General features: G+C 45.5%; 1 protein-coding gene across 1 annotated transcript in view; it reads left to right on the top strand.

Moving 5' to 3' along the window:
- The window catches only part of LOC144767866 (scavenger receptor cysteine-rich domain-containing group B protein-like), a 182,309-nt gene that overhangs the window by 126,358 nt on the left and 29,184 nt on the right, over window positions 1–26,767 (top strand). Inside the window, exon 4 of the mRNA XM_078651225.1 lies at window positions 18,188–18,491. Within this exon, the coding sequence (XP_078507351.1) occupies window positions 18,188–18,213 (26 nt within the window). The 3' untranslated portion in view covers window positions 18,214–18,491. The remainder of the gene's footprint in view (window positions 1–18,187; window positions 18,492–26,767) is intronic.

Raw genomic sequence — 26,767 nt, 5'->3', positions numbered from 1 at the left:
TCCTGCGTGTGTGTCTATCTTTAAGTAAAAGGGATTCCAGAGGTCACTAATGATTAAATCTAACCCTGGCCATCTCTGACAGCAATGATTGTTATCAGACCTACATTATCTCCCAGTAGGGTGTGGAACTACATGGATCAAAGCCTGCCTCTCTTTCCAGCTGGTGCAGGTAAGTTGGTTCATTCCTGTGCTTGCCAGGGAGTTCTGAAAGTCTATCTGGACCGTATTTACAAGGGGACTGTGCACGGCTGCTGTCCTTGACACATCTATTCTTGACACAGTCCACAGTCATTGACATGGGGACTGTACATGGCTAAACAGTTACTCATCAATCCATCCATGTCCTCGATCACTCATGATCCATTCACTCTGTAACACACATCCATTCACTCATGCACTAATTCATCCATCAATTGACTCATTCTTGTAGTGACCCGCTCACCCTTCCACAGTATCTCAGACACAAGCTCACTAGTGCAAAAGTGATGCGTTCACTTATAAACTGGACCTGTTGGTTCAGCCAATGCTAGCTTTATTTGTCTCTGTCCACATTCCCTTTATTTCTTCTGTTAACTTCTGACTTTGATTCTCTGTGTAAACCAGCGGCGGCCGGCAGGTTCCAGGGTTGGTGAGGCAGGGGATGGGGGGGGGAATGTAAATAAATATGTAAATAATAATAAAATAACTTACCGTATCACTGTGTCACGCGTCTCTTGACTCGGCTGAACCAGGAAGCACTGCCAGGCTCCCCTGACCAATCTCAATGCTGCAATGCAGCATTGTGATTGGTAAGCACCCAATCTCCCTTGACCAATCACAACACTGCAATGCAGCTTTGTGATTGGTCTGAGTGCCATGGCTCATCACTCACACAGGAACTGGGGGCCTGGATATGTTCTCTACGCAGGTTGTAATACAGCCTGCATGGAGGACACGCAAAGTGCGCATGACCATTTGGCCAGGCCGAGAGGGCTGGTCAAAGTGTTATTGGGCACTTAGGAGTGGGCAAACCACTCCTCCTCTGCCCTGCTCTGAGAGCAGAGCAGTTCCGCCTGCCCGTCACCTGCAAAGCAGTTGTAAACTGTAAAATCATAATAAAATCTTATTATTCTCATTTTATTGTTCCTTAGTTACACTTTTTTAAAGCAGTGGGGCGACGTTCCTCCGCCTTGAGGGAGGAACCGCCACAGGTTCAATAATGGCACTGTGTCTGCCAGTGATGGGCATCTCTGGCTCAGGGAGGTTCAGCAGCAGCTGTGAATGTTTGGGCTCAGACTGCACCAATCTAACTTTCCCTAGATCTCTAAATAAGAGAGGAAATACTGCTGAAACAAGTGAGGTGAAAGAAAGACCAATCTCTGCCAAGACATGGGCTGTTGTCCACCTGTCAGATGCTTACATAGAGATTGGTTCCTGTGACACGTGATGCCTCCTCAACCAATAAGAAAAGCTGTGACATGGAATAAATAATATAAACAGTGAACCTATAGAATAAAATCTGTCAAACCCCCAGGAGAGTAAGGCGAGGGACCGATGATGACGGCTGAACCTGAACACTGAAATATTCTGAACTATAACTACTTGACTAATGTCTTCGCCTCATCTTCCCTCAAACATACCTTAGGTAAAAATACACCTGATTAACACCTCCTTAGAAACAATAAAACCCTGTCATTTCACCTTTCCCACATCCAACTCACTACCCCTAAAGGACTGAGACTGTGGAGCCTTTATTCCACACCTCAGACCAGCACTTGCCCCTTGTGGGGGTCGCTGGTGCTAGGTGGTGTGGTGTTGGTCTTAGGCAGGTGGTGAAAAGCCAGCTTGTTGACATGTTTTACTGGGCATGGTTGGTGATTAGGGACCAGACAGCTCATGATAAGTTCTGCATGGAGGCCCAGACCAGGCATCTATTCCACCCCACACAAAGTGCTTAATTTGTACTGGTGCTTAGCACCGGCACTCATGCACCTCCCCCCTCTGGACATTGCTAGGGAGGTGGTGCTAGACGTCATTGGGCAACGTGCTGCTCCCTTCTTTAGATACAATCCTGGGGGTGCCGTTTGGGCTCTCGTCGGCCCCTAGGGTGTGCTGCCTCTGGCCGCAACCCGGAAACAGCATTATCCGGAGCTACTGGATGTTACCTCGTAGACGCAGGCCAGCCGAGTGGTCTTCTATAGAAAGGTGGGTGAGAAATGAAGAGCTTGGAGCTGTCTTCTTTCTTGAGCCATAGGTGGACAATTGTGAGAACCACCAAAGCTTGTTCTCATTGTGGGAGGCCCATAGTCTGGTACTCCTGGCCAAACGGGTAAAACCAATTCAAGCAGATAGCCCCTCTTTTAGCCTGTTAGATCGCTAGACCATTGGATTATTAAATCTGTTTCATGGCTTTTTAATTAACCGAGGGTGACGGTTTCGTCCTACCCTCACAGTTTTTAGTACAAATTATTTGGTGGCAATTTCCTGATGAAGGCACCTTTTTGTGCCGAAACGTGCGTCGAAGACACCATCTCCACCACTTATACTGTGTACCCTGTATATTTTTTATCTAAAGTTCTGATGACATGTACCAAAAACCCATCAGTGATTTTTTTAAAGTATAAATGTATTTACTTGAAAAATTAAATCTTATTGTGTTTTAAGATTTGTTGTTCTCTGAACTCTTTACCTACATTGCGCACGTTTAAGATTAGCTGGGAATTGTATTTTCCATTACAACTGGGTACAATATACACTCCTTACTCTCCTTAGCTTCTCAACATGGCAGTCATGGAAGCCCTCCGTCCATGTATCTGAGTGATGAACTGGGAAAGGCCATTCACCAAGGGTGGACGCGAGACCTCTTGTGCTGCCCAGGCTGCTGGTCATTCCTCGCAAGATGGTCCCTAGTCTGCTGGAGGAGATAGAGAGCTGGATGCGTAGGGTTGTAGGATGACAGATGGTGGAAGTGCAAGTAAGTAGTAGGAGTAAAACTAAAAGATGTAGGAATGAGTATGAGTCAGTGAGAGTAGGACTAAGTGCACATAAGTAGGAGTAGTAGACGTAAGAACAGGAGTAAAATTGGATGTAAATAGGGCCGAGTAGATTTAGGTGTAGGAGTAGGAATAGGTGTTAGTAGTTATAAGTATGACACTATGAAGGAGTCAGTAGGAATGATTAGGAATAACAATAACAATAAATGAGGAATAAAAAGAGTTACAAGAGTAACACAAGAAGTAAAAATAATAGTGAGTGTAACTAGGAGTAAAGGAGTAAATAGGAGTCAAAAGGAATAAGTAGGAATAGGGCCCAGTATATATATATATATCACACCAAGATTATTTTTGCTAAAAGCAACCAGGGGACACAATGGGGAATACCAGGGAGTCACTTTATTGGCAAAAACGGCATGATGCATTTCGGCGGAGTGTGCCTTCTTCAGATGCCGCCAACATCAGAGATTAGTTCCCACACTCCTAATTACATCCTATGGCTCTCCCATTGGTAGGAGCACAGCTGGTCCCAATGTCTTAATTAGAGTCTTAGCAGGAGTCATTGGCGATAGACTACAACTCCCAGCATTCACAATAATCGGGTAAGTACCTCCGATGGGAACAAAGTTTCCTTCTGCAGTGGAGCTGTAGTGCCATGCAAAAGGGGGGGCAGGCCCGGACTGGCCATAGCGGGCACTGGGCAATCCCCGGGTGCGCCACACGGGTGGGGGCCGGTTTTGGGACCCTGGGGGCCGATTTGGGTACAGGGCCGATTTAGCTGCAAAACCGGCCCTGTACCAAAATCGACCAAAAACCGTCCCCAGCAAATAGCTCGGCGGCACCTCCAACCCTCCCAAATGGGGGCCGGCCGAACACTTTGCCAAGGCCGGTTGTGGTTCCCAGTCCGGCCCTGAGGGGGGGGGGTGTAGTGTAGCTGAAAACCTCGATGTGGTAATTGCCCAGGACTTCCTCGAGTCCCCAACGTCCTGCTTCAGTGTCCCGAGTCAGCCGGGCCTTGCGACGTCGATACAGTTCCCACGTCCCCCGTGTAGTCACGGACTGCTCCTGGCAGAGGCCGCTTGCTTGGCTGGGTCGTGAGGAGGTCTAAAGCAATCCAATCTCTTGGAAGAAACAACAGGAATGCCAGAATCAGCTTATACACATAAGAACGGGTCGTCTTAGCGCGTTCCTGGCCGTCGCGCAAAATATCATACCAAGATTACTTTTAAACAGCTAAAGTTGCCTCAAAGGCCTGACCTAAAAAGGAAATAATAATCTCTATAAATTTGAAAAGCTACAACTAGGTACTTTCCATGGTCTTAAAGAAAAACTGCTTTCAGCGAGTGAATCTGAAGTTGTAACATGCTTATTTACAAAGAGGCAGATAAGGAGGTGTCTCTGCAACGATTTTAAAGTAAGTGCTGCAAAGCAAACAATAGGGGGCAGGTTTATAAGAAGGTGACGCATCGCTGGAGATTTGCCACTTTCCCTGTGCCACCATGCAAAACCCTTGCACCACCATGGAAGCGCCGTATTTACAATACGGGGCACCATGGCGCAAAGACTGACTGATGCGACAGAAATTCTGATGCATCTGTTGACGGAAAAGTCACGCATTGTTGTGTCGCAAGCACGATGGAACTCCAGCAATGCGTGTTGTGGCCTACTCCCAATACACTGCGTCAATCCTTATGCCTGCTTCAAGCAGGCGTAACGTTTTGACGCAGTGGTGTCCTAAATGTCACGCAGTAAAATCTTGTAGATTTCACTGCGTCACTTTTATGAGGCTTTCCTGCGTGGGAACGCCTACCCTGCATACATTGTACCTGACCTGACGCAAGTATAATGTCAAGCAGGGCTTTACAACGTGACGCACCTCTCTAGATGCGTCACGTGACGCATCTCTCTAGATGCGTCACGTTGTAAATGGGCTACAACTTTTACGCCGCCGCCACAATGGCGCAAAAGTGACGCAAGGGACTTGTAAATCTGCCCCATAGTATTTTACAAACAAGTTTTCTGTGAAAATCATATCATGAAACAAAGGAGGATACAAGTGACAGCATGAGAAAGGAAAGACAACCTTCAGTTGAGACAAGAATGTAAACTTTTATCTAATCATTCCTTTCCTGTCTGGTGAACCAAGATGAAAAAGTGTCACAAATGGGAATTTCCTTTAGACACAGTTTGCATGATTAGGAAAACATGCTATAGTTACGCAAATACAATGGCTTACATTATCAATGCTAGTTTGTATTAATAAGAATAATCTAAAGTACAACCATAAATTATTATCTTTATCTAAGAGAAGGGATAGACAAACAATGTGGATATGATAGATCCTTCTGTAAGGAAGAATATTAATGCAGATAAAATTCATTCCACCTTACAGTCTCCTCTTCACACGCGTGGAGGATGATCTACCATTGCAGAATCCTTTCCTCCCTTGCACCACCGTTCCATTCAGTAGTTCTCGTCACATCCCATATCATTCTAAAATGGGACGTATTGCATAAATTCCTTTCATCCACAACCACCACACTTCTTTGCAACTCTGCAATTCTTTTTTGGCTTTGAAAACTGTGGAGAACCCTTCTTCTCATTTTGGGCTTCTTGATGCACATCCAATTATCACAACTCTGTTTAGCAACACTTGACACTCTTTCTTGCAGTATATCTACTTGTAATTAGGGCTGGGAAGAACTTGCAGAGTTTCACTCCATTGAATTCCACAGGGTTCTATAAATCAGCACAAATGGCACCTCGTGGTGTACCAGAGGGCGCTGCTTTTTTGCCTCCATCCGAGTTGATTTTCATCTCAAGCTGCAGCTTTCTCACCGCGAATGGTCACGAACAGTCACGACCGCCCACATTTCGAAAATCTTGCCAGTTGCTCAGTCAATCAAACAATCAATCAGTTGTTCGTAGAGCGCTCTGCTCACCCATGAGGGTCTCAAGGCGCTGGGGGGGCGAGGGGGGAACAGCTCTGGTTTTGTCGAAGAGCCAGGTCTTGAGGTCCTTCCTGAACGTGTGGAGAGTTAGGGAGCCCTTGATGTTGACCGGGAGCTCGTTCCAGGTCTTGGCTGCGATGTAGGAGAAAGCTCTCCCGCCCATTCTGCTTCTGTGGATGCGGGGGACATCTGCAAGGGCGAGGTCAGCGGAGCGGAGGTTCCTCTTTAGTGCGTGGAAAAAAACTCGGTCGTTGAGGTATTTGGGTCTGATGTTGTTGAGGGATTTGTAGGTGTGGGTGAGGAGTTTGTAGGAGACCCTCTTCTCTATGGGGAGCCAGTGGAGGTTTTGCAGATGTTGGGTCATATGTTCGTGGCGCGGTGTCCCTAGGACGAGCCTGGCAGGAGCATTTTGGATGCTTTGCAGCTTGCGTAGAAGAGTTTTGTTGATTCCGGCGTAGAGGGCGTTGCCATGGTCAAGTCTGCTGGTGATGAGTACTTGGGTGACGTTGTTTCTGCAGTCATGGGGGATCCATTTAAAGTCTTACGGAGAATCCGGAGGCAGTTGAAGTTGGTGGATGAGACGGCGTTGATTTGGCGGTTCATGGAGAGGGAGGAGTCGAGGATTATGCCGAGATTCCGAGCGTGGTCTGTCGGGGTGGGTGGGCTCCCGAGGGCGGAGGGCCACCAGGTGTTGTCCCATGCGGAGGTGCAGGGTCTGAAGATGAGGACCTCGGTCTTCTCGTAGTTGAGCTTTAGGCAGCTGTCCTTCATCCAGGCTGCTACATTTCTCATTCCTTCCTGGAAGCTGAGTCTGGTGATTTCGGGGTTCTTGATGCGGGAGAAGATGAGTTAGGTGTCATCAGCGTAGGAAACGATGCTAAGCCCATGTTGTCGGACGATGGCGGTGATGGGGGCCATGTAGATGTTGAAGAGTGTCGGGCTTAGTGAAGATCCTTGAGGTACACCGCAGACGATGTCAGTAGGGTTGGAGAGGAAGGGGGGGGGAGTCTTACCCTCTGGGTTCTGCCAGAGAGAAAGGATCGGATCCTGTTGAGGGCGGACCCCTGTATTGCTGCATTGTGGAGTTTGGCAGTTAGTGTGCGATGTGAGATGGTGTCGAAGGCTGCGGAGAGGTCTAAGAGGATGAGGGCTGCGGTGTGCCCCTGGTCGAGCAGCATGCGTATGTCGTCAGTGGCAGCGAGGAGGGCGGTCTCGGTTCTGTGGTTGCTGCGGACACCGGACTGGGAAATGTCCAGGATGCGGTTTTCTTCGATTAAGGTGGTCAGCTGGGTGTTTACGAGTCTTTCGGTGACTTTGGCTGCGAAAGGGAGGAGGGAGAAAGGCGTGTAGTTCTTCAGGTCAGTAGGGTCGGCCGTTGGTTTCTTGAGGAGGGGTTTCACCTCTTTGCGTTTCCAGTCGTCAGGGCAGTTGCCGGATGTGAGGTAGAAGTTGATGGTAAGTCCTAGCTCGTAGCGATGGCAGTGGCGGCCCTGTGGAAGATGTGAGGGGGGCAGGGGTCAGTAGGTGCCCCTGAGTGTGTTATGTTATGTTATGTTAAATTAGCTCTTCTATAGCGCACGGCTACTCGGAGGAGTGTCCCGGCGCTTTGGCGAAGAGTGAAACAAGGTTAGGTACAGCATAACAGTGATCCAGAAAAGACACAGATTACAGAGTGAAAAGCCAGGTCTTTAGCTCCTTTCTAAAGGCTAACAGATTGGTCATCAGTCTTAAGAATCGAGGGAGATCGTTCCAGCACCGAGGCGCAAGGTACCGAAAAGAGCGACCTCCGATTCGAGAGCGCCTAATGGAAGGAACCACCGCTTTGGCCTCGAAGGCAGACCTGAGAGCTCTTCTGGGGACATAGAAGGCTATCCGCTTACGGAGATAGAGAGGACCAATTCCGTGGAGCGCCTTAAAAGCCAGAGTCAAGGTTTTAGTGTGTCTTCTTCATGGTTGAGGAGATGAGCTCGACCTACGCGGTGGCCCAGGAGGTGATGGTCGGCTTCACGGCGGTGGTGGGTGGTGTGGTGCTGTCTTCTGCAGGCTCGCTGAAATTGTCATAGAGGGCCTGGATATTCAGGTGGAAGTAGGCGCTGAGTTTGCCGCAGATTTCCTGGGAGGGTGTGATGTCAGTGGCTTGCTAACTGCTGAATGACGTTGATCAGCTCCTTCGTGTTGGATGCGTTAGTCTTGACTTTGTCACTGATGAATGATCTTTTGGTGTCCTTTATACCTTGTTTTAGCACTTTGAATTCACAGAAATGGATGTACTACTGAATATCGAGAATTGGAATATCATGATACCTCAATATCATGGACCAAATATCATGGACCAAAATATCAAAGATGGGTGCATATAGAGGAAGCATAGGTTTACGCTCCCTAACTCCACATCTACGAAACTTGAAGATATGTATGTAATGTCAAGGTACATCTATGTGAAGTTAGACATACAAAATCTATACAAACTTACCTTTCAACATTTTGGCCCTCAATAGTTTGTCTGTAGTTTCAACGCCATTTCCTATTCAATAATCAGGACCCACACTCACAGAGGCACGTTCAGCCAGTGCCATCTGTACACAGCCTTTAACCTCCTGTTTACGCATTCATCTGATACACTAGACCATATCTAGGAAAAGATTTAAGCTGAGAGCTCTGGAATTGTTGCCCACAAAACTATACCTGCTTTGGCAGTTCACGACCATTGTGCCCCAGACGTGGAAATAAAGTGTAAGGCTTCTGGAAAACCACTCCTCTCCGACCCACATCACCATTAGAACAGCCTCATAAACTATGCATCTCTAGCCTCTGAAGGGAAACAGTATCAACTAGTTTTAAAGATAGGGAGGAGGCTGTGTCTATACACAGAGAGGAGGTAGAAGGGAACCGAATATAGTGAAGACATGTGATTGCCAATATGAAAACATCCACCCACCTAGACCAATAAGTCAACATCCGGCAAGACCCAATCTCTTCTAGATGCTATCCCATCTGAACACCACATCCGCCTGAACCACGTTCTCCAAAGTCTGCTACCACATTCCTCTCCACAGGCCATGCAATCAAGCCTTGAAATCAGTCCACTGGAGTAACCTGATAATATTGGCCCAGGTAACAATGACTAGCATCGCTTTGCTGTGTGAACTCATGCACTATGTATGTCAACCCACAGAGATATCGATGAAAGTCAACATGCACGGATATGTGTCTACTGGTCGCAGCCATCTCACAGGCAGTCTCTATGTACGATCCTCCATTGCTTTTGCTTTGTAATTCTAAGTTTGTGTCATAAAAAACACAATTAATTATAAATGTTGTGAATCTAGAGACCGGTGCTTCCCTCAGGAGACAATACCTGTCTGTGACAAGCGACAACATCAGAGATGACTGTCTTGCTAACAACCATCCTCATATTAACTCCACAAACTCAATCCAAACATGCTCTCCTTTCCACACCACTCTTTGTGAGCTGACTCGGGCCTGATTACAATCTTGGCGGATGGGATACTCTATCACAAACGAGACGGATATTCTGTCTATCGTATTACAAGTTCCATAGGATATAAAGGAAATGTAATGTGGCGGATGTGATACTCTATCACAAACGAGATGGATATTCTGTCAATCGTATTACAAGTTCCATAGGATATAAAGGAATTGTAATATGGCGGATGGGATATCCATCACGTTTGTGGCCGAGTAACCCTGTCCGCCAAGATCGTAATCAGGCCCAAAGTCTGGGAAACATCCTTTACAACGCAACTTTTACCACGCAGTGCCTTTACGATGCAACTTTTACAACGCAAACCATTACAACGCATTGCGCTGGGGGGCGCTCTAGGATAGGAAATAAGTTTAATTTACTATCCAACACCTTCCCTAGAGTCCACGGGGACTGGAGTTGGAATAGTAAATTAAACTATTCACTATCCAGCACCCCAAAGCACTATGCGTTGTAAAAACCGCGTTGTAGAGGCATGCGTGGTAAAAGCATGCGTTGTAATGTCATACATCCCCAAAGTCTGTATGATTAGGTTTTAGCTTTGATGGCCACCTCACTCTTCTTTATCTGCATTTTGATCTTCTATTTTTAGATATGGCAATAGCAGCTCAATTTCTCAGGATGGTCTCATGTCATCAATTCTTAAAAAAAAACTAAAATAAGTACACAGAGAGAGTGGGTTTTGGGTCAGACCTATTACTCTTTGCTTCTGATGTGTCTTCCATGTTTGCTTGGATGGTCTGTCTTTCAAGGACCTATCATTTTGTGGATGGTTACCTTGTCCCAGTCGTCTTTTCGTTAGGTTTTAGTGATAGTAAAAAATGTTGACTGCAGTTTAAACATGACTTGTAGCTCATCATTGAGAACTATAGTGTATGCTTTGACGTATTTTATTTGCTGGTAGGTAGACATTTTAATTGCTGATTCATGGGCATTTTGTTTAGAAGTTCTTTCCATACCTTAGCCTGTCATAAAGACCCAGTGATATTCACACACTGCCCATGTGCGCTCATTTGCTTTACATTTCTGTCTAAATAATATTGTTGAAGTTACAGTGCTTTTCTTCACAAATTAAGACATCCATGCATATAGGATTTGATAAAGGTGTAATAAAGATACAGTATTTTTCTGTATGTTCCATTCCTAATGCCATTGCACAGTTTGCACGCGTAATGAGATTTGTATGCGGAAGAAGATCGATGATGATGCAGTAGTGATTTTATGAGCCCTCTTTGCTGCTTTTGACTTGGGCTCCCGGGATTCTCTGGCTTATCTGTTCATTGAAGCAGGATTTTCTGGCCATGTCATTGACTGTTTTTCCAATTTTCTTTACTGATTGCACTCAGGCAGTTACTCTTGCCCCTTATCAATATGAGTTATAAAGCCATCACCTGTCGCGTTACTCAGGACTTGTCAGTATTTAATCTTTACGTAGCCCCACTTACCACTTCCCATATGCTGATGATACACTACACGTTTAGAGGCTGAATTGAAACACTATGTCACTCTGATACAATTCAAAGCCTGGATATTGGCTACTGCAGCTTGGGTGAATGCCAGTTCCTTACAGTGCAACTCTTCTAAAACAGAAGTCACCATTTTTGCCCCCCCTTCAGTTTGGAATTCCACAGGTGGCCAGCAGACTGAGGATTACCCCTTCCCTGGTTCCTGCTGGCAGCACTCTTGGGGTGATCTTTGAGTACAATCTTCCCTTCCACAATCACATCTCGAAAATAATAGTGCTGAGAAAGAGCCTTCCCTTCCATCTTCTTCCTTTGGTAAGACAGTAGTCCAGTCATCCGTCTTATCCTGCCTCAACTGATGCAACTCTCTCGTTCTTGGTCTCCCAATCATTAAGTAAACCACCTTAAAAATATCCAAAATACAACAGCCCCTCAATCTTACGTTTGAGGAAACGCTGCCAGTTTTGCCCCACTTATGATATCTTACGATATCTGCACTACTGCCCATTGGTAAACGGTACTTCTTCAGGGCTCTTTTTCCTGTTGTGCTTTGCACTCACCTGGCCCCATTTTTATCCAGAATCTCTTTATCCTCCACAACCAAGCTATCTTTTTAGTTTTACATATGTTCTCCTTCAAATTCCAAAATGTAAATGGGTCAGGCATGGGGACAGATCTTTTGATGCCCTTGCTGTCAAAACCTAGAATTCTCCTCCCATTTCTCTGCGCTCTTCCTCCTATTGAGTTCCAGGTGCCATTCAGATTTCATCTCTGCAGTTTGCAATCAGTTTTTATGTAGGTTCTTCTACTGCCAGAACACTCCTCTCTGGTAACCACAAGCTTTCCAAAGTGTCAATCACTCAATCAACAAAGTAAGATATGTGCACTCAGCTTTATTACAAAAATGAAACAAAAATGGCTGTTGTCATGTCGTTTTCAAACACCCATGCAATTCTCTTGCTAACAAATGTTACTAAAGATGGCCATTGTGTTGCATCTTGATGCAACGAGAAAACCATCTTGCACTGGTATAACAATGTTATTTTGTTCACTTATTGTTATACGATTCCAAGATGGATGTAATGTTGTGTCGAAACACACCATGAGAGCCACCTTGGTAGTATACAAAATAACATCTCAAGGTGGTAGCCTGCTATAATACACTGTAGTGTAATTCCTATATTTCCAATAGGCTCTGCACATTGGAATAATATATCCTATAGATTTGAAGTAGGACTTAGGTCAGCTAGGTCTCTATCGAATATACTAAACTCTATTGTGAGTGCCAGCTAGCTCAGAGGTCACTAGAAACGTTCTTGAATTCACAAGAAGGGATTAGTTTCTGACAACCGCATAAACATGACAACTTTCTTTCCCTAGGACTGGAACAAATACCTTCAGAGTCGTGGAAACAATAGATAAGTATTTCACTCAGTCAATCGTGCATGCTTTGTTTCTACAGAGTTGCATTGAAATAGAGAGACGGGCGTTTTCAATAACAGGTTTATTGAAGAGTCTTCTTTCTCATGCAAGAGAAGTGAACTGCTACAATCGTTATACAGAATGCAAAGTATAATGCGTACAGCGAGAATAGTATTATAAAATAATACTGTAAGAGCTTTGTATGGTTTCTAAGCCACATAAAAATACATACATAAATACAGAGGCTAAAATACTCAACTGGTGCTTCTAAAATACGCCTACCCCAATGTACCTAACCTAAGTCTAGTACGAGGGAGGAAGTATGTATTGTCTTTTGCATAGGTTTCGTTTTGCCAAGAATCTACCAAAGGTTTCTCTAGGTACTAATCAGCTCCATACCTTAGAATGAAGGAGGTCTGGTATCTCTGTCTCAGGTCTCGATTTCCCAACACCCCGCAAGGGGAGTCAGAAACACTGGAGCTGGATTTCTCAGCAGAGGAAGGCAGCTTCCTGATCTGTGCGTCAGCTGGAGAGTCTGCTTCCTTCGGCACTTTCTGTAGCGAGCTGTGTCAGGCAAGTAGGTTGTCAAACTGCTCCGACCCACGGTGCTTTGCCATAGCAAGTGAAGGTATATTTATACCTTGAAGGTGTTTAGGAATGCTATAGTTGACGTAAAGTCAGGCATATGAACATCATGAATGAACCCCTGGGGAATAATTGTTCATTGTAAAACTAACTGAGGGGCATATTACCAAGCAATAGCGATAATTATCGCTATTGCTTGGTTAGAGTCAAAAATTTACCGCTGAGCTGCGGCGATTTTTATTGCAAATAAACCTTGGTATTTATCGCAAATGCGATAAAAATCGTCCGCAATCCCCGCTCGCAATCCCACCAACCGCGCCTGACGCACCATCAACCCACTCTCGGACCTCGACATACGCACCCTCCACCGCTCATATGACCCAGTTCCCCAAAAACACTTAGCCCCCACTCACCTTTCCATCCCCACAATTCACTCTAATCCCCTTAGGCACTCCACACAAAACAACAACAGAGGCTCCGTCCCTAATAACCTTAAAGAGTCCCCCTCACTCTAGAACCCTCCACCACCCTCTACACCCCCAGACTCAAATGCATACTCCTCAACTGCAGATCGGCCCCTAGACACTCCTCCGACATCGCCGATCTCATCAAGACACTGGACCTTGATCTAACCATTTTAACTGAAACTTGGTTAACCAAATCTTCTACACCTATCATGGATATTCTAATTCCACCCAACTACCTCATCATAAGACTTGACAGATCCAGCAAGACTGGCGGTGGAATCGCATGTATTTACAGGAGCAACCTCACAATTACCAGAATCACCTCCCCCCCACTTACCTCCTGCGAATACTTTTGCCTCGATGTCATCAGCGAGAACAAACCTGTATGCTCACTACACGTCATCTACCACCCACCTGGAGACAACCTCATCTTCACCCAACAACTCATGGACACAATATCAAACTTTTCCTGACGGCAAAACACTCAAATTTTCCTTGGTGACTTCAATCTCCATTGGAACGATCACAATGACACAGTGGTGAACAGTCTCAAAAACTACCTCAATGCTCTTGACCTCACCCAAATCTGCAACAGCCCGACCCATGATAAAGGCTCTATCCTCGACCTTATCATCTCCAAAGAGAACTCTACCCAGCTTGAGTCAATCCAACCCTGTGACTGGTCAGACCACCACATCATCACATTCTTCATCAATGAAAAAGTTAAACTTAACCCGGTTCAAGCCACCTAATCCAAGGTCTGGAAAAGGGACCTGAAGAAACTCAACCCAAATTCTTTACCTTCCCACAGCTGCAATCTCCTCCTTCGCCCTACCGGCGCTCTTGACGTTCAATCTTTGACCGACCACTACCTCAACTCTATGACCTCAATAATTAATGAGGCCGCCCCCTTGCAATTGAAAAAAGTCTCCACTAAGAACTCCAACCCATGGTACGATGGTAGACTCAATGAAGACAGACGAGCCATGCGAATGGCAGAGCGCACCTGGAGAGCAGCCCCTTCGGCATTGCACCTTAAAACTCTGAAGAAAAAGAGAAACGCCTACTTCAGGAAAATTAAGCGCACCAAATCAGATTTCTTCAGCCTTCAGCTCGATCAAGCAAAAAAACGGCCAAGAAAATTATTTGAACTAATCAAATCACAATCCAAGGAACATCCCAAACTTACCCTTAGCACAACAGGCGATATACCATCATGTGAAGACTTCTCTGCTTTCTTCAAACTAAAATTTAATTGCGGGTTTATATAGCGCTAGGAATCGACTCCCGGAGGAGTATCTCCACGCTTCGACCGCTGGGGAACCCGTCCTGGCTCACCCTGAGAGATGGTCCCAGATGGGTATCTCTAAGGTGCGACCAAGCATCCCCGGCGATCTGGGGGGGCCGTTGTGAAGATGAGGCAAGCTGATGCCCAGAGTTGCCGCGTGTGGTCTCTGACTAGAGTAGGCACCGAGGCGAGAATTATCGAGTCCGCTGACCCTGGTCCACGACCCTGCCGCGTCGGGAATCGAACCCTGGTCCGGGCCGTTCTCTGCTTACGGGTCTGCCGCCTCTAACCAGTGAGCCACACTTCTCCGACTAAAGACTAATAACATAAGGAGTGATCTTCGCAATGACGTAATCCTTTACTCCAACCCCCGCAACATAACACCCAATGAACCGAAAAACAATGCTGCTTGGTCATTCTTTGACACCTACTCAGAAGAAACAATTCTAAAACTGCTCAGCACATTGAAACCCTCTAATCATCTCACAGACCCTCTTCCAGCCAACGCTGTAAAAGACTTCATCCCACTACTCCTACCACTCTGGACCAAAATTATTAACAGTTCACTTCAACAAGGACTCATCCCCAATTCACTCAAAATTGGACAAGTTACACCTATACTCAAGAAACCAACAGCGGACCCTACTGACCTAAACAATTACCGTCCTATTACCAATATTCCCACACTTTCAAAACTTTTGGAAAAATGCGTACAACTCCAATTAACAAATCACATTGATCAGTTTGACCTCCTCAACCCTCATCAATCAGGTTTCCGAGCAGGGCACAGTACTGAAACTGCTATGACACATATAATTGATGACGCACTCCAAATCCTAGATCAAAACGATACCTGCCTTCTCATCCTTCTTGATCTCTCCTCAGCATTTGACACTGTCAAACACGAGAACTTACTCGAACTGTTAAACACCAGAATGGGCCTATCTGGGACTGTTCTCAAATGGTTCACCTCCTTTCTACATAACAGGACTCAGAAATTCAAGAGCAACAACTTGATGTCCTCACCAGTGCCTGTAACTTTAGGCGTCCCACAAGGATCTTCTTTATCCCCTACATTGTTCAATCTGGTCATGGAACCTCTCACCACCTTGTTACAAGCATCTAATGTGCACTTTCACATGTACGCCGACGACACCCAACGTTATCTCAAATTACAATCCCCCAAAGACATCAAACTTCTTAACTCAACGCTCAGAAACACCCAATCATGGCTTGTCGATAATCACCTCAAGCTCAATGCTCTGAAAACTGAGTTCCTTCTGATCTCACCTCCCGCGAAAATCTCCACCACCCAAACCTGGCTTAAACACCTATCTGCACTCAATGTCCAACCTACCATCGTGGACTCAGCGAAATCCTTAGGCATTACACTTGACACCAATCTCAACATGCAGCAGCATATCAGCAAAGCAACTAAGGGAGCTAATTTCCAAATTAATACCCTGAGGAAACTTAAACCCTTCCTCCCAGCCAAAGACTTCCAAACTGCTGTACAAGCCCTAGTAATTCCTCGCTTAGACTACGGTAGCGTCGCCCTTTGCGGACTCCCTCTTTCTACAACTGCACCCATGAGAGCCTCTTTGAACGCTGCAGCAAGAGTCATCACTGGATCAAAAAAACACTCGCATGTTTCCCCTGACTTAAAATCCCTGAACTGGCTGCCTTTTGAAGCCAGAATACATCTGAAAATTGCCTGCATGACGCACAGAGCTGTACACCACAACTCACCCGGCTACCTCACTCAGAAACTGACAATATCTGGTGGCTCAAGAACCACTAGAAGCACAAAGAATCTTCTCCTGAAACCTGCTAGATTCCGGAAGGAAAAAACATATAAACACTCTTTCTCAGGAATGGCACCCAGGATCTGGAACTCACTCCCTCCCGAAACCAGACTTATCTCCTCCTCTGCATTCTTTAAAAAAGAAGTAAAAGCTATCCTCATGACTAAATTCACCTGAACTTTTACTCTTGATCTATTTGAAGATATACACCTATCTGCACTATTTTTTTGTTCGATTGTCGATTTGTATCATTGGTTTTAGTCAATTATTATGCTACCCCATGTACCCACCCTATTTTGCCTTTCATTTTTTACCTACAAGTATTCTATGCTCAAAAGTCTGTTAATCTCTCCCATGTTTCTTGTTTCCTACCTCCTGTATTTGTAAAGCGCTCTGATATCTGCAAAGATCTTGTTCGCGCTATATAAAACTTTCAAAATAAATAAATAAATAAATAAATGCATGAATATCGCTGAAAAGTCAGCGATATTCATGCATTACCGAGCTAATGCTCTTAGCCATGTTATCCACCTCCCATTGGATAACATGGCTAAGAACTGCTCAGGGCAGGTGTTAGCTTTTGGAGATATTCGCGCTTAGCGCGAATATCTCCATAAGTTGGTAATAGGAGATAGCGATGTTAGCGACTGTTTCCAGTCGCTAACATCTTGGCACGCCCACTTTGCATGTCATTAGTGATAAATATCACTGACATGCAAAGTGGGGCCCAAGATGGTCGCTATCTCCTACTAGCTGTCGCTAACTGGTGTTAGCGACAGTTAGGTAATAGGGAGATAATTTTATCTCTGCTTTCTTGGCTTTTAAAGCCAAAAAAGCGGAGATAAACCCCCTTGATAATATGCCCCTGAGTTCTTGGAGAAATCAATATTCAAGCAAGGGGAAGTCCCTAACAGCTTATGCTGGTTTTCAAAGAAATCGTTGTGAGGTTTGGTGAACGGATGGAAGTAGCCATTCCTGTATTTGGGTAGAATGGGCTATGCCTAAATAAGGGCTTGATTTCTATGCCTAAATAAGGGCAACACGAATTGTACCTATATGAGGGCATGAATCGGGAAAATCCATTCGGGCTCTAAAATGATACACAACACCACTTTACCAGGGCTTGCACTGCAATCTACAAGCATTATCAATGGCAAACATTGGCAGCAAGCTGTAGTGTTGTGAAAATATGTGTGCCTGGACCCTTGTGGTTCTGGGCAGACTCAATAAGGGATTGCATAACTTTCTGAGAGGTGCTAAGGTGTGGTTATTAATGGTTATGACGTATTGAAAGTGTAGAGTGTGATCGGATGCTGAGTAATTAAGACGTCTACTCTAGATCTCCGTGTGTGGCGTATTTATTTAGCATGCTTCCAGGCTGGTGAAGACGCTACACAAGCAAGAAGTGGCTATGCAAAAGTGATTGACTTTGCCAATGCTTGCTTAAGAGTGTGATAATTGGAGAACAGAGCTATAACATATCATTTGTATGTATGTCAAATTCCGATGATTAGGAGCCTGCTACAGACCTTGGAGGTTCTCGGATTGTGGTGGAAGTGTTCATCTAGAGTATAGTCCAACTGTGGAATTATCACACCATGGGGGACATTATGATGGAGTCTTGTTTTATTTTTTATTGTTGTACAAGATTGTAGATAATTTAAGGAGTTTATTTGTTAAAATATTGCAAACTAAAACATTGACAGTGAAATGTATCTTCATTTCATAGAAATTACAGAAAGGTGGAACCACTAAGTGTAACGGACGAGTGGAAATGAAATATAACAAGGTTGCCGGAACGCTTTCTTCTTATACATGGGGCATGGAGAACGCAGAAGTTGTCTGTCGGGAGGTGAAGTGTGGACCAGCGAAAGCAGTCGCAAAGGATACTCGATTTGGAGAAGGAACTGCGCCCATTTTGATCAAGGCTGTGTACTGCAGTGGGTCAGAAGCAAGCCTTGGCCAGTGTGCTGTTGTGATCTCTGACCATATTCAGGCTTTACACAAGGAAGATGTAGGAGTGGTTTGTTCAGGTAAGAGATTACAATCTTACGAAGGTGCATGAAGTACTGTGATAGAGGAGTGAGTATGTGCCAAGTTGTTATCTGGATGGGTTGAGAGGTGCCAGCTCCCACCAGGGTGCTGCAGGAGTTTGGCAGGGTTCTTTAATACCAGACTTGTGGGCTCATGTATGAGAGCTCTGCATCACTTTTGCACCATGTAAAGTGGTGCATACTTGACGCAAGGCTCTCTTAAAGATTTAAGAATCCACGCAAAGCCACTCTGAATGGCGTTGCGTGGCCTCATAAATCATGAGTAAGGCTATGCAGCACAAATCACTTTGTTGCCTAACTCTGCGCCCAGGAGGCACTCCGTGTGTGTTGCGGTGGGTTCTCCCGTGCAACACCCATGGAATTTGACGCTACCCCAGATTTACAAAGTGATGTAAACCCAGGGAAGCGCCAAATTCGTATACCTCCTGAGGTGAGGTGTAACGAGTAGAAATATATTTATTTGTCTTTGTTTTTCCTCTTTCTATGTGTGCTGCATTTTACAGCACAAATACAAGAAAATACCTCTCAGTATTGTTTTTGTGTAGGAAGGTGCCCCTTCTTGCAAGAAAACAATCCTGCATGTAACGGAGGTACCCTTGCACCATGATGCAAGGGTGCCTACATTGCGCTAGGCTGCCAAAATGGTGCCAGAGGAGGGAGAAAGAACACTAATGCACTGTATGGTATAAATACGGTGCATTCCTGCCTTTTTAATTTGGCGTAGGGCAGCTCAGCAATGTGTCTTGTATGTTGCCCTACGCCCAAATCCCATAAAGAAGCCCCTCTGTGTTTTTTAAATGGATAGTCCTGCAGTTGGAGTGACCATGGCTAAGCGATATCCCCGGCGTGGTATATGATTCCACCATATCCATAAAAGGGCCTTGGTAGATAGCCAGCAGTTGTGTGTAGACACTTTTAGGTGCAAAAGAAACAAGCAGGTGTTAATTACATAAAATGAAAAACAGAAGTATATCAGATGTCATTCCGTTCTTGAGCTCTGGTTTCACTCTGCTGCCGAATGCAAAAAATGCAAATAAACAACTCTCAAGACAAGAAAAGGCAGCACAGGATTCAATTGTTTCCCTATGATGCCCTGGGGGCACATGGCACGTTGGTACTATTCCACATTTTCAGTTGGCATTTATTTAAAAAAATGAAATAGTTAAAAAAATATGAATATACAGGGAAAATGGCATAACTTTGAAATATTTTGATAAGATAGTTCAAACAAGCTTTGGCAAGGGCAGGAGACCTGGTTTAGCATGTATGCTGCTTACTGGTGTTTCATGACCAAATGTTTTTATCCTATTAAAGCTCGACCTGTGAGCTTTGCAAATACTAGGAAAGGGAATTGCTCTCTGTAAAGAATGGATCTAGGAGACAAATAATTGAATGAGACGACGAAAAAGTGCAGATTGCAGTCCAAAGGAAACATTTACTAGAAGGTGAAAATAAACCCAGCAGCCAATAGCATGAGGCGGGAGAGTAATACTTCCCTGGGTGGAACTAAAGCCCTTTCTATGTATATTTTAACACCTTGGCTGCTGGGGCTATTCCCCTGCTGTGCTGGGGGGCAGGGGGGTGGGAGGCGTGCACAGCGTCCCCAAGCTCATGACGAGCTCAGCTCGTCATGACCACGAACGTTTAATGGAACGCTCAGCACAGCAGTGGAATTAGCCCCGCGTGCGAGCGTTCCACGGACCATGAGGAGCTGAGCTCGTCATGAGCACCGGAGCACCGTGGCTCATGACGAGCTAAGCTCGTCATGGGCATGGGAGGGGTTAAATAATTCAATCAATCAGCATTTGTATAGCACAGCATTGACACCCCATGGAATATCTGGGGGCTGTGGATGTGATGTTTCTGTCAAATTGCCAGGTCAGAAATGAGCAGAAAGAGGAAAAATAAAGGTCAGAAATCAGCAGAAAGACTCGTTTTCAATCACCATTGTGAAAAGTGTAATTGTACAAAACTGCCATAGGCTGATACAAAACGTGAAAGAAACTTTAAACATGCACTGGCCGAAGGGGGCTGACGCAAAGCTCATTCTGTGTGTGTCTGTGATGTTGACGTGAGCTCCGGCATTTAGCCAGAAACATGAAGGATGGGGCCATGGCAGACTTATTACTTTCAGCAATCACTCCAAATGCTGAGGCTGAAGTACAATGCCCAGCTGTAAAGGCAATTCTTTTACACTATTGTTCATTTCTCAGACGTAGCTGGTGCTACACTCTGCATCCAGATCATTGGCTCCACCACTCCAAAAAAAATAAAAATAAAGTTGCAAATCCAAAAGTTCTTTCTATTTTATAAATCAGAGCACTTCTTCCTTGATTGTTGAGTTGTGTGAAAGAAGGTGTCTGAATCATTTCAGTGCCCGCTGTCCTTCTTTGAGCCAGGCAGGAGTCGGCATAGCCGCGTCACTTCCGGCCCCTTTTAAATTCACATAAGAGGAAGAACTGCATTTTGTGCACAGTAATCTATGCCTTCGTAGGATGGCGCCCTCAGTAGCATCAGCAGCAGAGGTGAATGAAGCTAAACCGCCCTGAAAATAAAAGGACTTTATTTATGTGGAAAACGCGTGCACTTCTGCAATGACCAAACCTCTACGTTGCCCCTGCGCGCTTCGTGCGACGAGGAGGAGCAGAGATGGAAACAACCTCTTGCCAGTGTCAAGCAAACCCCATACTTTGGAATAATGTGCAAGCGTCAGAGCGTCAGTATTCAAATCCTTTCATCTGGAGCAGCCTTGCCAAGTTAGATTAACGCAAATTGTTAGCCCTTCCCACATTCCTGCACTGGCACTACATTGTTGCTCAATTCTGAGCGCTCCTTCTAGCTGGCTTTAAGGTGACCAACTGGCATAGGTGCAAATTCAGGATGGTGAGTGTAAAAATTCAGGACAAAGGGACAAAATTCAGGACAAAAATTCAGGACAAAAGGTCCAAATTCAGGACACAACTTCAGGACAAAAGGTAAGTTTTACAGACACGTCAGAGGTGGTCGCGCAATAGTATATAAGTAAGTAAATAGACAACCACCTAAGTACAAGTCAAAATAAGTTTATATTAGGTGAGACAATCGTGCACTACACAGATTTTCAGTATGGCCCCAGCTTGCTACCTTAGACAATTCAAAATTTGCATCTCGCTCCAGCAGGTACATTAGTCACCAGACATTGGTGAACTACACCTGGAGTGAGGCCGCTTTTATTGTTGATTGAAAACTACTGGATATACAAGGAACTTTGCAGTGCCAGCCCCCAGTAACAAAACCACTACCCCCCCCCCCCCCTTTCCTTCCTCCCAGGGAAACACTCTATGCCCGGTCCGGCCAGTCCGGCCTTGCTATCACCCTCCAATGGTGTCCCTAATCTTCACTTACACCGTCTCTCATGTGTATTTAATTTCTTTTATAGTGTTACTCATCCCAAGTATGTAGGACAGGGTGTCGGAGTACATTACATCACACACACGTTATATAGAGACAATGACAAATATTAACATAAAAGTCATTGTTCAGTAAATGTTACTTTAGATAATGGGTGCTACAAGGTGTAATCATGCTTTCATCCATCATTCAGTCTTTCACCATTCATTCTGTCCTTCCATCTGTGTGCCCAACTATATCCAAACATATTCAACCATTTGCAACCCTATCCACCATATATCCTTCCATCCATCATTTCACTCATCCATCCCTCAATCCACCCTTTCACCCATCCAGCCATCCATTCACTTGCTCATCCATCCACCCAGTCACTTATCCTTCCACCAATTCACCCTTTCAGTCATTCATCCTCCCTTTCTCTCTCCCTCCCCATTTCACTTATCCATCTATCCACCCACCCATCCATCTACTCATCCATTCAGGAATCCATCCATTGATCCTATTACTCATCCATCCTTTCACTCATCTATCCATCCGTTCTCTCATCCATCCACCCTTCCACTTCTTCAGTCATCTATCCATCCTTTTGACCATCTACCCCCTTTCACTCACTCATCAATCCTTACATCCACCTTTTCACTCATTCATCCGTCCATTCACCTTTTCACTTATCAATTCACCAATCCATCCATCCTTCCACTCATCCATCCACCCATTCACTTGCCCATGATCTACCCTTTCACTCATCCATCCATCCTTCCTTTCACCCACCCATCCACCCTTTTACCCATCCATCTACCCTTCCACCCATTCATCCATCTATTTACATGTTCTCTCATTCATACTTCCACTCATTCACTCATCCATCCATCCTTTCTTTTATTATCTATCCATTCACCCTTTCATTCAGCCATTCATCCTTTCAGTAATCCATCCAGCCATTCACACATTCCTTTACTTATTTACTCACCCACCTTTTCACATTATGAGCTGAGCCTTTGTCTGTAGAGTTGCAGACAGAAGAGGCCCATCAAGGACTTCACCCTCGCTGTAGTTCCTAAAGCAAGGGACGGGGTGGGGGAGAGTTCACCTTGCCCCTGCACATAGGCAGTCTTAAAACGTAGAAGTAATGAGTCATGTATGATGCACAGTGCCAGGATGTGAGGGACTGTGACATGGTGTTGTTTCCAGGGCTTTAAGTGGTGTAAAAAAAACTGGGGGGTCTCTTCAAAGGGGGTGTTCGATGTAATTAAGGGCGTGGTTTAAAACACCTAGGCAAAAAATCTGCGCTTAGTATAGTGTTTCGCCAGACTGGTATTATGTTGTTTCTGTCCTTGCATCCAGAAGTATAATAAAGCATGTATCATTACACCAACAATAAGCCAGGACTATTGGCTTTGTCAATGTGTGTTAGGTACTTAAAATAAAATAACAGTAACCAGGGCTTTGTTGAATATTGAATATAATATTGAAAATAGTTCAGTGGAAAATGATGGGACAGTAAAAGAACATAACCCATTCTTTTTAACTTGTTTTTCAGGCTTCTATAAATAAACAGTTTTTTCACGTTGCAGCATTGGCCTTTTACTTTTTTTCTAACAGAATGCCCCGCTGTACGCTGAGGCAGGAGGAGGCCACCACATGCTTTAACACCCCAGACATCCCCATTATCATTCTATATGTGGCAATCATTTGCCCCATACAGAATGACAATGGGCGGGGTGGGGCTGCTCTTGTGCTCCAGGGGGAGTGCTAGGCGCCCCCATCAGGGGGGTGAGGCCTCTCACAGGGGAGCAGTGCTGCTCCCTGTGATGGCCAAAATTATGGACAAAAGGCGTCCGTAAAAGGGATCCTCACGGACAATGGACGTGAGGTCCAAATTACGGACAGTCTGTGAAATTTACGGACGGTTGGCCACCCTAGCCGGCTTACGTCATTAGATTAATAAACCATTAGAGAACTCAAAGCTATGCTATTTTGAATCAAAGCCATGATGTAAAACCCAGCGCTACAGAGAAACACAGAGGGCTTCATTACAAGGGCAGCGCAGTAAGTTACTTCGCTGGTCTGCCCTGTGTCACAAGGAAAGGGCAGGAATGCATTTAATTTATGATCTATGGCGCAGTCCGGTCCTTGCCCACTGCACTGGTGCCATTTTGGCCGCCCTGCACCCACGCAGGCACCCTTGGGCAATGGTACATGGGTGTCTGCATTGTTCGGATGATTGTATTTGTGCCAGAAGGGGCACCTTCCTGCACATAAATAATCAATGGAGGTGTTTCCCTCCTTCTATGTGTGCTGCAGAATGCCGCACACCTACAAAAAGAGGAAAAAACAAGGAGAAATAAAGTTATTTCTCCTTGTTACACCTCCCCTGGGGAGGCGCAGGCTTTTGACTCATTCCCAGGTTTGCAAAACCATGAACATCTGGGAATGTGTCAAAATCCATTGGTATTGCCTGGGAACACCCACCGCAAACCGATGGAACGCCTCTTTGATGCAGAGTAAGGCAACACAGCGACTTGAGCTGCCTTGCATATATACGAGGCCATGAAATGCCATGCAACGTGGCTAAGTTCACGGAGGATCTTCGACTACAACGGCAGTATTGTAGGAACTTAGAAAGGCGTTGGCGCAAGCACAACAGTCCTTCGGACAAGCAAACCTACAAAGATGCGCTAGCGCTATATAAGAGATCTATTATCAAATAGAAAAGCGCTTTTTTTCTTGCCCAGATTGAGTCTGCCCAGAACTCCTCAAGAAAGCTATTTCAAGTAGTCGATTCTCTTTCTAACCCTCCGACAGGACCTCCCATCGAGCCATCTCAAGATCTTTGTAACGCGGTAGCAACTTTCTTCTCCACCAAGGTCACGAATATCTATTCATCCTTTTCCTCCCTTAAAGGCGCAGATTGTCCTGACCCTCTTCCTCTGTCCCCTTCACTTATACCTACCTTTTCCAACTTTCACATGGTCTCGCCAGACCAGATCAGCAATCTCATCACCTCTATTAAATCTGGGTCTCCGTTAGACCCTTGCCCCCCTTCCATACTGAGCGCTCTCAATGAGGTTATCACTTCCCCGCTCACGGACTTATCTAATTCCATCTTCCAGACAGGCATTTTTCCTGAAATCTGGAAAAGGGCAGTCATCAAGCCCCTGTTAAAAAAAACGTCCCTGGACCCCGCTGTCTCAGCTAATTATAGACCTATTGCCTGCCTCCCATTCCCGGCCAAAATATTTGAAGCTACCATGAACAAACAGCTCTCGGAGTTAATCAATGCTCACCAACTTTTAGATGATACCCAGTTCGGGTTTAGGAAGGGTCATAGCACAGAAACCGCTTTGATAAAGGCCTCTGACGAGATTAGGACTATAATGGACCAGGGTGGGGCAGCGGTCCTTGTACTCCTAGATCTGTCCGCTGCCTTTGACACGGTCGACCACTCCATCTTGATCAACCGTGTCACATCCTTGGGGGTGACCCATCTTGCCAGGGACCTCATTGCTTCGTTTCTGGCCAACCGCACGCAGGCGGTGAAACTGGGCACTTTCTATTCGCCCACCTTCACCCTTCCGTGTGGGGTGCCCCAGGGCTCCTCACTAAGCCCCACATTATTTAATATATATGTGGCGGATTTGGCGGGGGTTATAAAAGCACACGGGCTGCGCTTAACCACCTATGCGGATAACACCCAATTCGTGTTGGCGGTACATAAGGATGGTCCAGCCGTTGCTGCAAGATTTCAGGAGGGGATGTCGGCCATTAGCTCATGGATGTCGAGCAACTGCTTGAAATTTAATTCGGACAAGACCAAGGTGATGACCTTTGGCAACCTTTCGCCAGAATGGTCTTCCATCTGGTGGCCAAGTGAAATGGGTTCACCTCCCACTCCGGTTGCCAAGGTCAGAAACCTCGGTGTCATGTTCGATGACAAGCTGTTGTTCAAGCACCATGTGAATGCAGTGGTTGCATACTCCTTCCATATGCTGAGGAAGATTAAGAAGCTGTGCCATATCTCCCTCCAGCTGCAGGAAAAACATTGATCACCACACTCGTTTTTTCTAAGATAGATTATGGCAACGCTCTCTTCCTCAGCGCGCAAGAACAGGGTTTAACCAAACTGCAATCAGTGCAAAATGCTGCAGCCAGAATCCTGCTCGGCATCCCCAGTCGCCGCCCCACCTCTTCGGCCATACGTCACCTGCATTGGCTAAGGGTCAAGAGTTGGATAAAGTTTAAGGCACTTTGAATCGCCTACAAGGCCATCCATGATACAGGACCCAGGTTTCTTAAGGATGCTTGTCGGATTTACGCTCGTAAAAGATCACTTCGCTCATCCTGCACCTACCTCCTCTCTGTTCCTCGTACCAGAACCACTAGCTGGGGAGACAGACGTTTCTTAGTAGCAACCCCCAGGCTGTGGAACTCTCTCCCTTTGTCCATCAAAACCAGTCCCACTCTCATCATCTTCCGTAAACTTCTGAGAACGTGGTTATTTAATCAATGACCCACTTGGCCGTTTTCTGTCCCAGGAAGTCTGATATGCGCCGAGACACCCCAGGGTATTTGCGTGCAATAAAAATTCCAAAAAACATAAACATAAACTTAAGTGTGGCCTCAAAGATATGGGTCTGCAGCCTTTGCCGCAGGTGCATCAAAAAAAGGAAACGCACCTGCGGCGCAACAGGCTTGAAAATAAACCCCAGAGTTTATGGAGCGCTTCAATCTTCTTTCCAATTCCCAGTAGCCACGGATAGCCTGAATTTTACGCGTTGTTTGACATAGCTTCCTACTTACAGGATTGATATCTTGGGACACAACAAACGAGCTCTGGCCGGTAGGTGGCACCAGAGGTGCAGCTC

Source organism: Lissotriton helveticus, chromosome 7, assembly GCF_964261635.1.
Source record: "Lissotriton helveticus chromosome 7, aLisHel1.1, whole genome shotgun sequence".
NCBI lineage: Eukaryota > Metazoa > Chordata > Amphibia > Caudata > Salamandridae > Lissotriton > Lissotriton helveticus.
The sequence above is the reverse complement of the archived record's forward strand: the minus strand, read 5'-3'. Positions and strand labels throughout refer to the sequence as shown.